This window comes from Adiantum capillus-veneris, chromosome 2 (assembly GCF_014529385.1).
Source record: "Adiantum capillus-veneris isolate H3 chromosome 2, ASM1452938v2, whole genome shotgun sequence".
NCBI classification, from domain to species: Eukaryota; Viridiplantae; Streptophyta; class Polypodiopsida; order Polypodiales; family Pteridaceae; genus Adiantum; species Adiantum capillus-veneris.
In genome coordinates this window covers 141,900,185-141,914,560 of record NC_140932.1, presented here as the reverse complement: position 1 = coordinate 141,914,560, position 14,376 = coordinate 141,900,185, and the positions used below count along the sequence as shown (strand labels likewise).

Genomic DNA, 14,376 nt, shown 5'->3' with positions numbered 1-14,376 from the left:
CTCCATAGCAGCCTTCAAATGGTTACCGATATTAACAGAAATATCAATATAATCCTCTTGAAGCTTACAACTCAAGACATTGAGCTCTCTAAGGACATATGCAAAGAAGTGCAAAAGAAATTGTATTTTGTAGTTTGTGAGAGATGCATATAAATCGGCTTCTTATGCCTTCAAGACTGTCACTAAAGTTGGCATTAAGCGCACTACCCTTATCATAACTTGCCCTTTTGAGAGCCAACGAACATCGTGCATTTTTTACAACTTCAGCTTTCCATTACGACCAAGATTGAAGTCCTTTACAACTTCTGCCAATGATAGATGTCGCTTTGTGGATCTGGAAACCCATTCATACAACTTTTTGGTCACTTTGTCCACAAATTTGAATTCCTTGTATAGTTTGAATGCATCACCTCCAGCTAAGGACTCCCTATGTGCTACACAATGAAAATTCAAAAGATGCGGCACATCCTTCTTTAATCTCGAAACCACACTATTAGTAGCACCTATTATAACACTAGCACCATCAATTGCAATGCATATCAGTTTATGCAATGGGAGCTTCATTTTAATCAGAAATGCCGTCAAGCTGGTATACAAGCTTTCAGATTCATCATTTTTGACATGCAACAAATCCACAAACGATGTGCATATAGATCCATTGCCATTATCCCGCATGTAAGTCACATAAATAATCATGTATTGTTTGTTGGGGTATAAAGCCCAATGTGGTCGCCCAGGTAAGTGGGCGGGCCGCCAGGTATGTACACATATTCTTTTGTAAAAACCTAATAAGAACTCACTATGCTCTACACATTACAGTAGAGCAAGTTCACCATATCGTCGTGCTCTTCTTCTCGCACTCTCTCTCGCGTCGCACTTCCGCTCGTACTCCTTCAACTGGTATCAGAGCTCAGATTGAGGCTCAGGGCAGCACTGCAGGAGGCTAGAGTCACCAACTCAAATTGGAGTGAAATTCGACAGGCGAAGACACGGCCCCAAATCTCGGTCATCTTGGCCATCGTTCGGCTTCGACAAAGGTCTGCGCAGGCCATTTTCGACTACGTGGTCTCAGCGGGTGCGGACCCGACTCTGCAAATTTGGGGTTTTCGGCCTACTACTGCAGGTGCTGAGGATATCGACACTACCAGAGTGTTGATTTGTGGCTGTCTACACATCGAAGGACGGCTCACAGTTCTTGGAGGCGTGTCACATACGACACGGGCGCATCTACACACAGACTGTAGGCGACATCCACTAGTTCATCAGGTAGCTTGTGTTTGCTACTTGATATTCCAGATTTCATCCTGACATTGCAGGTACTTCCACATGGGATGTATTGTCAGAGATGATGTATGTTTGTTGAGGGTTTGCTGGCTGTGAGTCACGCAGCAAACAACCGCCGCAGCGGTTACAGCATACAGTGGGAAATTTGTGGATGTATGACTTTGTGGGAAGTCTATGTACTGTCAGATTTACTGCAGCCTTTGTTGAGGGTCGAGTGAGGTTTTATTGAGTTGGGGGATTCTCGAATGTTGAGATCCTTTCGGTGATACAGGTCTTGGAGCGATCCCTCGAGCACCCTTAGATAGGCAGCTAGGATGTATTGACTATGAGATAGACAGTTGGGATTGCATCTTTGCTTTACTGACGTTGAGGCATTGTCACGGTCTATGCTTACAGGACAGTGACAGGACAGTGAGAGACAGTACAGGTGCAGGACAGGTTTACCCGCAGCTTATAGTGTCAGAGAGACAGTGTTTTTTGAGCTGTTTTTTGGTCTGTTTTTGAGTACACTAGAGCCATTTTACAAAGGAGACTGCGCCGAAATTTCTGCAGAATCTGAAGCTTTCTTGGTTCATTTGACAGGTTGATATTGGTTCAGAGGTCAGTTTACAGTGGAAACTCTGCCGAATTTTTCCTAGGAAAGTAAACTACTGTGAAGCGTAGATATGGCTGGATCACAGGACACTGCTCTTTACAATATCAAGAAGCTGGATGGAACCAATTTCCCATTGTGGAAGAAGCAGATTTGGCACGTGTTGGTACAAAAGAAGCAGATAAAACCTATAAAGCTCAAGGGGATAAAACTCGAAGATAAGCAACTTCAGCTTGTCAAAGTTCACACCACAGAAAATCCTGCTAATCTACTTACAAAAGGACTTCCCTCAGAGAGCTTTGCGCATTTTCGCAAGCAGTTAGGTGTAGGGTAGTACATCACTTCTCTACATCTCTTGTATATTAGCTTGTATAGTAGCTTCTCTCACACTTAAAGTACCACATTGGACTTTAAGTGGGAGGTTGTTGGGGTATAAAGCCCAATGTGGTCGCCCAAGTAAGTGGGCGGGCCGCCAGGTATGTACACATATTCTTTTGTAAAAACCTAATAAGAACTCACTATGCTCTACACATTACAGTAGAGCGAGTTCACCATATCGTCGTGCTCTTCTTCTCGCACTCTCTCTCGCGTCGCACTTCCGCTCGTACTCCTTCATTGTTGAGTGCTCACATCTGTACTCTCATCAATTTGCAAAGAATAAAAGGGACTAGCACCAATTTCCCTTTTTAGTCTCTCCCAATAGACTTGTTTGATGGCATTTGCAAACTCCTTCCCACCATGTGCGCTCGTATAAGCTGAATATTCACTTGCAATTGGCATATTCTGTGTCTGCATAAAAGGCTAAAAATTGCAAAGCTTTGAAAACTCATCAAAAGGAAAATTTCTACGAACCACATACTACAAAGTTTGCATGATTGAGATGATTCTTTCTCTCTCCTCATCTACTAACACTTCAATGTGTTTCTCTATAGGAACTGTAGTTTTTATAATGTGAGCATCCCACATTGTCTTCGCATTAGAGTGCGGACGTGACGTCGCATGATCATCTAATCAGACCTTTGTAAGGTTAAAGAACCTTCTCCACTAAATTGAGACTTTCTATGTGCGAAGATACACCACTTACATTTCACCCTCTCTTTTCCATCATTATCAAAAAATGAAAAATCCCAAGGATGAGGTATCTTTGAACTTTCTATCCATTGTCGTTTATACTTCTTTTTGATAGAACTACCTTCAGTCCCATTGCTATCTAGATCTGTAGTAGCCACCTCCCCAACCTGTTTGTCAAGAGAGAGTTGAGGATTATGCAAGCCAAGGACTTGTTGAATGGTCCTTTACTTTTTGGTTTGCTTAGGTCATCCAATATGAGCCATCTACAAATAAATTTCAAAAACAAAGTATAAACTATCTTCATGACTATAAAAGATAAATTTAAAATATACAAATCAAACCTTCAGAATAAAAACACTTGCGATACATTGATTGAAACAAAAAAAATACATCTTTGATGGTTAACATCTAATCCAAAAGAAAGTTACACCTTTGATGGCCAAAAATTTTCACAAAGGCAAAAGAGTTTAACTCAAAAGGGCTGGCATCATTTCTACCAATGGCTGCAGACATTTATTTCCATCCAAGTGCATGTGGATTAGGTCTGCATAGAATTCTTCAAATGATTTTCTATTCTTTTCTTGTAGAAGATACCCAACTTTTACAATCTCTTGAAGATGGTATGTTTCACTTGCTGAACAAGATGCTAGCCACTCGGTATTGTATTCCATAGAAAACTCCATACAAAACTTGACCATTTTATCAATAAGCCATGCTAATGCATAGACATGGTCATTATGTGTGTCCTTCAATAGCTCTGGAGCAATCCAAGGTTTAGGCTTATCGGCTTTGCTTTGAGAACAATTAGTGACTTCCGCCTCTCTGATTCAGGCCTCATGGCTAATCCCCAATCAATGATGCCAACTCGAGGATCTCAATCCCTTGTAAAATCCAACATAACATTGAAATAATGTAGGTCACAATGAACAATACCCAATTGATGTATAGGCCACTGTGTGTATTCAAGCAACTATGATATTTGGTAGATTGTTCACAAAGGCCATAACACGAGTTAATTCTCCTTGATTCAGTTTAGTTGCCTTACCTTTATTTGAACTTGTGCCATCTTTGTCTTCCTTCTTCAGAATTCGACTAAAGGTACCTTTCTCAAAAGGTAAACTGCGTATCATTTTCCGAATGATTCCTCCATTGAAGTAAGGAAGAATGGCTACCAAAGGCTCATTGCATGTATGTGCAATACTGCGCACAATCCCCCTGTGTCGAAGATCAAAGCTGATCTCATCATTAAAGGACTTCAATTTTTGTCCAAGCATTCCTCAATACTGCTTCGTTGCGTACCTATTTTCACTTGGAAGATACCAAATACCATTAGTTCTTACTTGGAAGCATGTACCAAAGGAGTCGACACCCAAGTTTTGTAAATAGGTGATAGTATCATGTGGTATGCCAAGTGTCAAGATACACTCCAAGTTTCTCGTAGACCTCTGTAAAGAGTTTGCAGCTGGATGTCCATGGCATTCTATCTCTGACTCTGTCTTCTCTTGGGCATGGTTGACTTGCTCCCTTCGTAGCTTTTAGATAACACATATTGTGTATCTATATCTTTGGCACGCTTACTTTTCTCTCTTTTTGCACGCTAAGCCAATTCCAAAACTTGAGCTTTATCAATTGAACACCTTCGGGAAGAGCTTTATATAATTAATGGCACACTTTTCCATGTCACCAATGATACTATAAGCAGACTGGTGAGCTTTGTCTTTACTTATAACAAAGGTTTCCTTGGAGACCGCACTTACAATTGCTTTTTTAAGCATTTTGTCTATGAGCGTCCCATTTTGCATGATACTTTGCACCTGCTTCTCCAGTAATTCACTAATCATCTTACAAAGAGTTGACCTTAGAGGTAAAAGAAATGCCTTCTTCTTACCCTCTGCCATAGTGACTATATAGATATAGATATCCTATTAAAAAAAAGAAGCATTTATGTCAACCTACATATATATATAGATAGTTTTGAGTCTACTTCAAACTATCACATCAAGGCTCCTACATTTACTTAATGTGACACATTGGTATACCATATATCACTTTGAAAGCTAGAAGAACTAAAGGTAAAAATCGATAGCTCAAGATGGCACACCTAGTCAAGCCATATGACCATGTGACAAATTGAAACTATATTTTTAATTACATATAAAATAAAGACACTATGTATGTGTGACACACAGACCCAAGGTATGATAGACGTATCTTGGCAAGAAACTATAGCTCAAGATAACACACCCGGTCAAGCCATATGACCATGTGGGAAATTGAAACTATAGAATTTATAACTACATAGAAAAGAAACTAACAATCTTAAAATCTATAACGCTTTTTATTGTAGAAAGAGGCACAACTAAACATTTGGTAAGATTGAATAGCTCAAGAGACCTGGTCAAGCCATATGGATAGCTAGAAGAATTGAAGGTAAAAATCAATAGCTCAAGATGACACAGCTGGTCAAACCATATGACCATGTGACCAATTGAGACTATATTTGTAATTGTATACAAAATAAAGACATTGTGTAAGTGAGACACATAGACACACCCAAGGTATGCTAGACGTGTCTTGCAAGAAACTATAGCTCAAGATAACACATCCGGTCAAGCCATATGACCATGTGGAAAATTGAGACTATAGAATTTGTAACTACATGGAAAAGAAACTAAAAATCTTAAAATCTTTAACGCTACGATGTCACACATCCAGTTTGAGATTAAATGTACATTCTTTATTGAGTTAATACAACACTACCACTCAAAATGTGAGTATGACCAAAACAAAAAAGATTGCGGCGTATTAAACTGTTTAATGGACATTGAAAACTGAGACAATGTATTTAATTTCTATAGATTATCACTAACTTGCAAAATCTAGGCTAGATTTTGAGCTTGCCTTGAAAAAAATTGACAAAATGTGATAAGATTTAGTGTAAGTACCGGCAGATGCTTCAAACTGTGATCTAAAGACCTATTTAATGTAAACTATGCCTTCAAACAGTGCTTTAGTGTAATTACTGACAAATGCTTCAAACCGTGAGCTACTATCATAAAATCCCGATTAGATTTTGAGCTTGCCTTGAAGTAAAACCGAAAAAATTACATATGTTTTAGTGTAAACATCGGGCAAACACTTCAAATTCTGACCTAAAAAACAAGAGATTTCTGGGTGCATTACGTCACAACATACCCCCACATGCACGCATGTGGTAACTATTATAGGTCCGTCCCCTACACTCTCATGACTCACAACTTTAAAGACCACAAAAAAAAAATAAAATTAAGGTCTCACAATGGCCTGCAATGAAGCTGAAGTCGGGACGAGGAGATGAGGCTCTTAACTGGTTACAGCACGCGCAAAAGGCTCCAAGAGGCAGCGGGTTGCGGCAGGTCCTGAGTTGAGAGGAAGATAGCAGGTCGTAGCAGGTTGCAACGTAGCTGGCTGCTCAACCAGGTGGTAGGTCGTGCCTCGAAGAGACTCAGCGCACAACGATGGGCAACGACAAGAGACTCAGGCATATCAACAACATGCTAATCGGCTCAAGAAATTCCCAAAATACCCTGAATATTCTATAGTCTTTGTCGTCGGTTTTTAAAGGGCAATTGTATGGCTAGCCCTTCTAATCATGGATCGGACAAATGTTCTTCGTTCGGAGTTGAAGGGCAACTTCAATTTGATCCCTTCAAGTGGAGGGTTTTCCCGTGGACCCGGTCCTGGTCCAGGACGACCCTATAAACGCGTGAAGTGGGCAGATTAAAACGCTGTCTGTGCGACAGCGATGCCCTTGCCACTTGTGACTCGCGTGGCTCGGCTTTTGAGCTTCTTGCTGGCGGCTACTTCTGGAGTGGGTCTGTTTTATCAGGTAGTTTCCCCTCGCGTACAGTATTTTCACCGTTCTAGTAAACGTTTCTGAATTTACGGAAGGGTCTTGTTGATCAAAACGCAGGTGCTTAGGGTTTTATTTCAGAAGATGAGATGGTGGATTTGGAATTCTATTGTGCGAAATCATTCTAGAGATATGGATGAAGCCGTCGCAATGCCAGCATTGGCTGCTGTGAAGGCTGCATCTTCTGTGGCCACTGAAGTCGCAAAATTAAGTCAAGTAATGTTAGGAATCCAATCCGAAGGTTGGAGGGGCAATCTGTATTTACCGCTTATTTGATATAGTCGGCTTTCATTACATTGCCTGCATCCCATATGGTCAACAGGTAGGCTGCGTGCCATGAACATTGTCAGAGCTTTACAAGCACAACAATTGAAGCTTACTGAAATAGAGGGGACTACAAGAGGTATTGTGGAGGAAATGCACAGAAGAAAGCAGCCATCAGCCACAAATGGTATGCCCTTTTACTTTGGTGCTTCTTGATCTGGTTCTTTGATTATTTCTTCAGATTTTGTGAAACATGTAACATGTATGTGTGTGGAATACATGATCTTGTAAGAGACAGGAGAGGATGGACATGAGGCATTGTCTTACTGATGAATGGAAAGGCTAGATTGCTTCTTAAGTGTAACTTGAAAATTTGTGGAGGTTCTTCTCAATGATGAATGCCTTGGTGGTATCATGATAGTGGTTTGGAGGTTTTTGTCAGGGATATTTGTATTGTAGGTGCGCTAAGTGTTATGGTGGAAAAGAAGAGGCTGTTCAGCACATTTGCTCACTACAATTGCCTAGCATGCTTTACAGTAAGAATATAAAGGGGATTGTGCTCAAGGTGATGTGTATCAAACGAACAAGAAAGGAACACTGAATGTGAGAGATGGATGGGGCTGCCTTGTGCTGCCACAGCCTCCAATTTGCAAATGCTTCATGCTGAAAGACTTCTGCTTTTTGGTTTGAAAAAAAACAATATATTGTTAAGATCAATCAATGCTCAAAAGCACGAGGTTACAAAGAAAAATGACGGAAGTGAAAAAGCAGAACTTGCCTGGAGGGTTGGTACTAATATAAAGCCTTATGAGGGGAGACCTGTAAGGGATCTATCTTGTAATTAGAACATTACTCCCTTATACTAGGTTACTGATTGTTGGATGCCCTATGAAGAGAAGAAAGAGAAGTAGAGCTTGCTCGGCTGGATCCAAGACCCACGAATATTCAGGTGGTTGAGGCTTGGACGACCTTGGACGAGTTGGCAAAAAAAAGTATTTGGTACAACCAGGAGTATGCCTGGTAAAAAAAATGTTGAGAGGATGTCAATCTACATGAAAGAAGTAAGAGCAGGATGAATTGGGTGGGATAGGAAGGATCATTGCAAAAGGTGTCACGTGACACATCCAACCCTATGTGTCCGTGGACAAGCTATAGCATGATCAGGGTTTAGTTAGTCCAGTCAGTCTAGATTTGAAAGTGATCTGGCACTTTTGTGAGTCTATTCGTAGACCGTGCATGCCCGGTCACTTAGTTTTGATGCATATCCTCTGGTTGCACACAGCATGATCATAAGCATTCCCATCAGAATCCATCAAAATCAGTTAAGGGAATTGTCTAGTGCATTTAGCCTATCTTACCTATTTTTGGCATTTTTCACTTATTAATTTAAGTGACTTCCCACAAAAGTAGGTAGGGCAATTTTGCTAAGTTAATATATAAGCAAACCCAAGTTAGCACTCAATGGCAGAAGAGGCAGCAGGAGCTCCCCGCTCAACAGGCACCTTCTCAGCAGGAACCATCAAGAACCTCTACATCCTAGCGTTTTTGGTCATATCTTCAGCACCCACGAGTACCTAGCGTTTTGGTCAACCCCTCATCGCCATCAACCCTGACCCCTGGCGTTTTTCAGCTTTGCATCATCGCCAACTCCTAGATTGCCTAGCGTTTTTGCTAGCGCTACCCCAATCTGCCATTTTCAGCCTGAATCGAAGCATTGGCAGCAGCGTTTTCAGCATTCAAGACAGTAGCAGATTTAGCCCCCAGACATTGCAAGAGAACCCCATTTTCAGCCTCCCAAAAAATGCAGCAAATCAACGTTTTTGAGCAGTCCGAATCAGCCCCGAAATTCAGCAGATAGAAGACCGCAGATTTCAGCCCTTAAGTCGTCGTCGTCGTCATCCCCGTCGTCGTTACCGGCATAGTCCCAAGTTGCATCAGTTTCCATGCATCGTCATTGTACCACTTTGTGCAATCAATAAGTAGACCACTCTCACCGACGAGAGTGGGGCCTTCGGAGGAGGGTTTTACAATGTCTCTGGTGTCGTATCTCTCTTCTCTCTCCATCTCTCAGTCTCATACATTTGCACACACCGTGTTCATTCACTTTGTTTGTGATCGTAGCACTTTCCATTAAGAACGGAAGGCTCTCCCTTCCATAAGAACTAAAAGGAACCTTGAGCACAGTTCGGAGCACTCATCTTGAGCAAAGCGCAACAATCATTCCGCTGCACCTAACAAAAGGGGTATAGGATACAAAGGAATGGCAGGTTCTGGCTGAAATGATTAATTTAGTGTGGGACCCCATGTCATTCAATCTCTTGTTGAAAAATAATATAACGTTGGTACTCAAGGGCATATTAAAAAATGTCACGATGACCATTAGCAGTAAGACAACCTTCAACACTAGAGGTTATTGCACTCCAACACTACGATATTATTGCATTGGCAAGCTGGTTGCCTATATGACACAACTTATGGCTCATGCCCAAATCGGCTCTCACATGATGAAGAAGGACTCATTCTTTGAAGAAACTGCCTTGAAACCAATCTAGAGATCAGTCAGGACACTTTACAGCAAAGGACTAGCAGACCTTGCGACACTTGTTACAAACATTTGAGTTCAGAAAAAAGAAGTATGAGGAAGGATTGTCAATATCATGCATTGTTTATTGGGAATAAATGAATTTTGGCCCCAGGCAGATTTTTAAATGCATCCAACATGTCTGCAACTAGGTTAGTTTCACGGTTTACCTGCCACACACATTACAGCAGTGCTTGATTGCTTGTGAGCATACAATGTCCACGAGTGATGTATGTATACTATTTGGCCTTTGGGTTGGTGTGACTAGTCATATATACTCTTTCTTCGGAAAGCTGGTCTATGCTAAACTGAGTCACAGCAAGATCCCTCCTGTGCCACACATTCTCTTTCAATCTGCTCTTTCTAGAGAGCTGATTATCTCTCTAAACCTGAATTTCTTTAATTATTTCGTGCCTTTTGCTTCTTTTTTTTCTCCCTATAAGTCTGCTCTTTCTCCAAAAATTGTGTAGAAGGTTTTGTTGAGAGAGAGAGAGAGAGAGAGAGAGAGAGAGAGAGAGAGAGAGAGAGAGATGGACAAAAGGTCGATGAGCCTTATAAGAAAAAGGACAAAGAACCCCTTAAGCCACGTAATGCATGATGACTTGCATTGAGCGCTGTTTTGGAAATTCTTAGCATTAGGTATTTGTACGCAAAAGCATCCAATGAATGCACAAATGATGTCTGTTGATTAAGCGATTTGTATTTTATAGAAGACTAAGTATTTGTTAGTAAAAATGCTTTTTTTGAGCACTAACTTGTCATTTTTCAGGACTTCCATTAGTGCAACTTATTTCTTTTCTTTTCATTCATAATTTGTAGAGACAGACACTGCAATTAAAATCAGAACAGTCGAAAACCCCAAGGTCGAATTTTTTAGTTCGGGTGATGAAGACAGGAAACAATCGCAAATTATACTATCAAGTTTACTTAATGTGAAAATTCATGTTGTGTGTGACATGTGGATCGAGGCACAAGGTGTTGATGGAGTGTCACATTCCTCCTTTTGTTAGGCATAGAGGCATCGAGGGTACCTTGAAAGGGGTGGAAAAGTATTTCTACTAGCCTCAGCTCAAGAAGGACGTGGACAAATTTGTGCACACTTGTTTGGTGTGTCTAAAGGTATTGTTTGACATGCACAAATTGGTAGGACTCCTACAACCTTTATTTATTTCTGACCGACTTTGGGAGAGTATAGCAATGGAATTTATTTTTCATCTTTCGAAGACTCAGTGTTGACATGATGGTATTTGGACCATAATCGACAAATTCAGCAAGCAAGCTCATTTCGTACTAGTAAAGAAAACATTGAAAGCATACCACTTGTCACTGGGAGGTGTATTTTTCCATGTTGCCTTCTTTTAATATGTACTACATTTTTTTTTTAAATTTTATTTTTACTTGTTTCCCCGAAACCCTTGAAAAGGTTTGAAAAGGTGCAAGTGAACATTGCATGGCCTGGGTGAAACGGTTGCGGCCGAACGGGTTTCTTACATTGGGAATCTAGGTTGGCCATTCAGGGATGGTTGGACAAGTTAGCATTGAATTCTGATGAGTATGGAAGTTTGTGTGCGCCAAAATGGAATTGGGTGTCACAACTTTATAAGTTGGTGGGTACTAGGAATTAAACCAAAAGGAGCAAACTCGATACATGGCAGTAGGAGAGCAACCCGCAGGTCAACACAAAGCTCCAGAAGGACACCTCTGTAAGAGGGGGTGCCCAAATGAGAGTGGAGGCTGATTTTTGAGTTAGTGTGCATCTATAGTGTGTGTGAGTAGTGGGTGCAGGTTCACAACTTTAATGGAAAGCTTGCCTTCTTCCCTTGTCTCATGTAGCGTGATGATTTGCTCTCATGCATCTCCCTCTCCCCTTTGTAATGCCCCACTAGTTGGGCCACTCAGATGATTATGTACAATTCTGTGGGTTTAATGCACGTTTGCCAAGGCAAGAGGCTTTTGAACAGGAACCGGATTAGCTAATTGCTAATCCCCCACAAGTATGTGCAGTTCCATCACGAAAGATTGCGAATTTGGAGAGTTTTCTCGCGTGAAAACTTGTCCAAATCGCAGGGGGATTGTCCCATTGCATGCGGGAGCTCTTGTGACATGTGTAGACGTGTTCGCTCCGCTCAAAATGATCCAAAACAGAGAATTACAGCCTGCTTTGTTTTTTTGCAGGTTTAGGGTTTCGCACTTAAACTTAACACCAGGGGAGCCTCGAGAAAGCTTTGGGATGCATGTACAGGGTTTTGGGCACCTGTTAGTGGCAGAACAGATAATTACAACATGCGGGAATTGACCTGCAGCTTACCAGAAAGCTCCTAAATTGTGAGGGAATCCTTTCCAGGCATGTACTTTTGACCTACAGGGTTTTTGGCGTTGTTATGTTGCCGAAATTGGGTCAAAAACCTGCAATCTCAGCCCTAGCCAGGTTTGGACAGCTTTGTGAGACTTTGATCTAAGTATTCGGATTGTTTATTTTCAATTGAATAAAGAAATACCGAAAGGGGCGCCACTCTTTGGGTCCTACATGGTGTCGGTTTTCGTGTGCACAGTGACGATCTAGTGGCTGGATGCATCCGTGTTCTCTTTTCTTCTCAGTGCTCTGTGTAAAGTTAACAGGTAATTGAATTAGTACTGCCCTCTACTATGTAGTGGCCGGTTATATGGCACTTGCCTAAACTGTTCGTCTCACAGTTTTCAGACTACATGGCATGGGTACTGGTATATAGAGATCTCAGATTTACGAGTTTTTTTTAAAGAGCAGTGTGGGAGGATATAGGCATTGATCTTAAATTCTCGTCGTCGTTTCATCCACAGACAAATGTACAGTCAGAGATGGCCAATTCAATGGTTTTGGACTTGACCAAGTTCAGGGCGTTTTCTTAAGTGCAGGTTGAATCACCGGGTTGAATCTGGTGCAGTGCATGCTACACAAGAGGGGCGCAACTCCACTTCTTTGTCACAGATTTCCTAGAATGGAATAAAGTCACTAATTTCTCCATGAGATTTTTAGGGTATTGATAGGCTGACGGTATTCTGTGGAATCATGAATGACATTATGAGAAGATGTACATTGAAATTGGAATTCATGAAATGAACTTTGTTACATGTGCTCTTTCATGTGTGTATTGTTTGAGTACGTGTTGAAAAGATGAAATGGCTGTAGCATTTTACCTGTTTCACGTAATGAACTTTGCTACATGTGCTCTTTCATGTGTGTATTGTTTAAGTACGTGTTGAAAAGATGAAATTGCTGTAGTATTTTACTTGTTTCACTTGACAGGTCATGTGAATGTGATGGTAGCGAGATTTAATAGATTGAGACATCCGCGAAAAGATGTCACAAATTGATAACGTGTCAAGGACGTGGCAGCTGTTAACTATGTCACGAGGACGTGGCAACTGCTAACCTTAGTTGTTGGTTTCTTTCCAATGATTTTTGTTTAATTTTTTGAGACCCTCTTTTTGAAGTTGCAAACGGGCCGGTTTCAAGGTTCCGTTGTCGGGACATCAATCACTTTTTCCTCAAAGAGTGAGCCTCGATTGTTTTGGGTAAAGACATAGAGTACAGGAACGCGGGATTACACTATGGCCGACAAAGGGAAGGGCATTATGGAAGAGGGTTCCTCTTTGAAGGACAGACAGGAAATCTCTATGGTCTTCGAGATTGGCGAGAGCTCACGGCCACGTCAGTCTGTACCTCCTGTCGATGTGAATGTCCCTCCCGTACAAGGCTTTATGATTGGGCAACTTGAGGATGATGCGTTCATGACTCATTTAGTTGCCGCGGTGAATGTCGCAACTGGTGCAAAATCCAAGGTTTATGAAGTTCTTGCAAGCGCAACCAGTGCAACAACAAAATAGGCAACCTATACCGCATACAGAGCTTGTTGAGGCTCAAGCCCAGGTACTTCATGCGACTCAGCTAGATAGGGAACACTCGCATGTTGCGGAGTCAGGGACTCCAAAACAGGTTCATCCCCCACTTGAATAGGTGGCTAGAACGCCTATTCCACAGGTTATGCCAGTTCAGCCCGCCACCTTTCAGAGCCCGCATGCTGTCTTGAATGGACAGGGAACTGGTTACCAGGCCATGCACCCAGTTTTTCCACCACCCACGGTACATCCTGGGTATTTCGGGGGTGGATCAATGTTCCAAATTATGGCTGGTTATGCGCCATGAAGTCAGCCGTACATGCCAAGAACAGTTTTGGGGGTATGCAAGGCATGATGCCAAACCCTATGTATGGTAGTATCGGCATGCAGCAAGGTTTTCATTGCAACCAGGGCCAGTTTGGGGTGCCACAGGGTCATTTTGGCATGGCTGGTTTTTTTGGACACCAGCCAGATGTCGCACCTCCGACGCAAAATGTTAATGGCCAAGATGTGCCCATCATGCCTACTACAGTGCCCATGTTGCAGACTATTCCTTACGCCAACTTGGGGGCACTGGAGAAGCCGAAAGCTTACAAAGAAGGTGGTGCCGCTGTAAAGTTCAGTACTTTCAGTGGCTTTGAGGATAAAGCAAAGGCTCTCACTTTTCTCCAACAGTTTGATACAACTTATGCAGGAGGGAATTTTACAGAGGCCTCTAAAGTAAGGAAAGCTGCCACTTTCTTAAAGGACAACGCGCTTACATGGTGGACGACATTGTGAATGCAAGGACAGGCACCCGCCACTTGGGTTTACTTC

At 41.8% G+C, this 14,376-nt stretch overlaps 2 protein-coding genes across 3 annotated transcripts in view; one reads left to right on the top strand and one right to left on the bottom strand.

Annotated features, from left to right (window-relative positions):
- Window positions 1–212: 212 nt before the first annotated feature.
- Window positions 213–2,656, bottom strand: LOC147463764 (uncharacterized). Its single transcript, XM_086529494.1, is given in 3 exon segments — window positions 213–242; window positions 244–704; window positions 2,497–2,656. Coding segments are annotated over 3 exon segments (651 nt in total).
- Window positions 2,657–6,656: 4,000 nt separating this feature from the next.
- Window positions 6,657–14,376, top strand: part of LOC147463761 (peroxisomal membrane protein PEX14-like) — a 91,794-nt gene continuing 84,074 nt past the window's right edge. For both annotated transcript variants that reach the window (XM_086490706.1, XM_086490714.1), the window contains exons 1-3: window positions 6,657–6,815; window positions 6,900–7,080; window positions 7,162–7,290. In XM_086490706.1, the coding sequence (XP_086346832.1) occupies window positions 6,732–6,815; window positions 6,900–7,080; window positions 7,162–7,290 (394 nt within the window). In that variant the 5' untranslated portion in view covers window positions 6,657–6,731. The remainder of the gene's footprint in view (window positions 6,816–6,899; window positions 7,081–7,161; window positions 7,291–14,376) is intronic.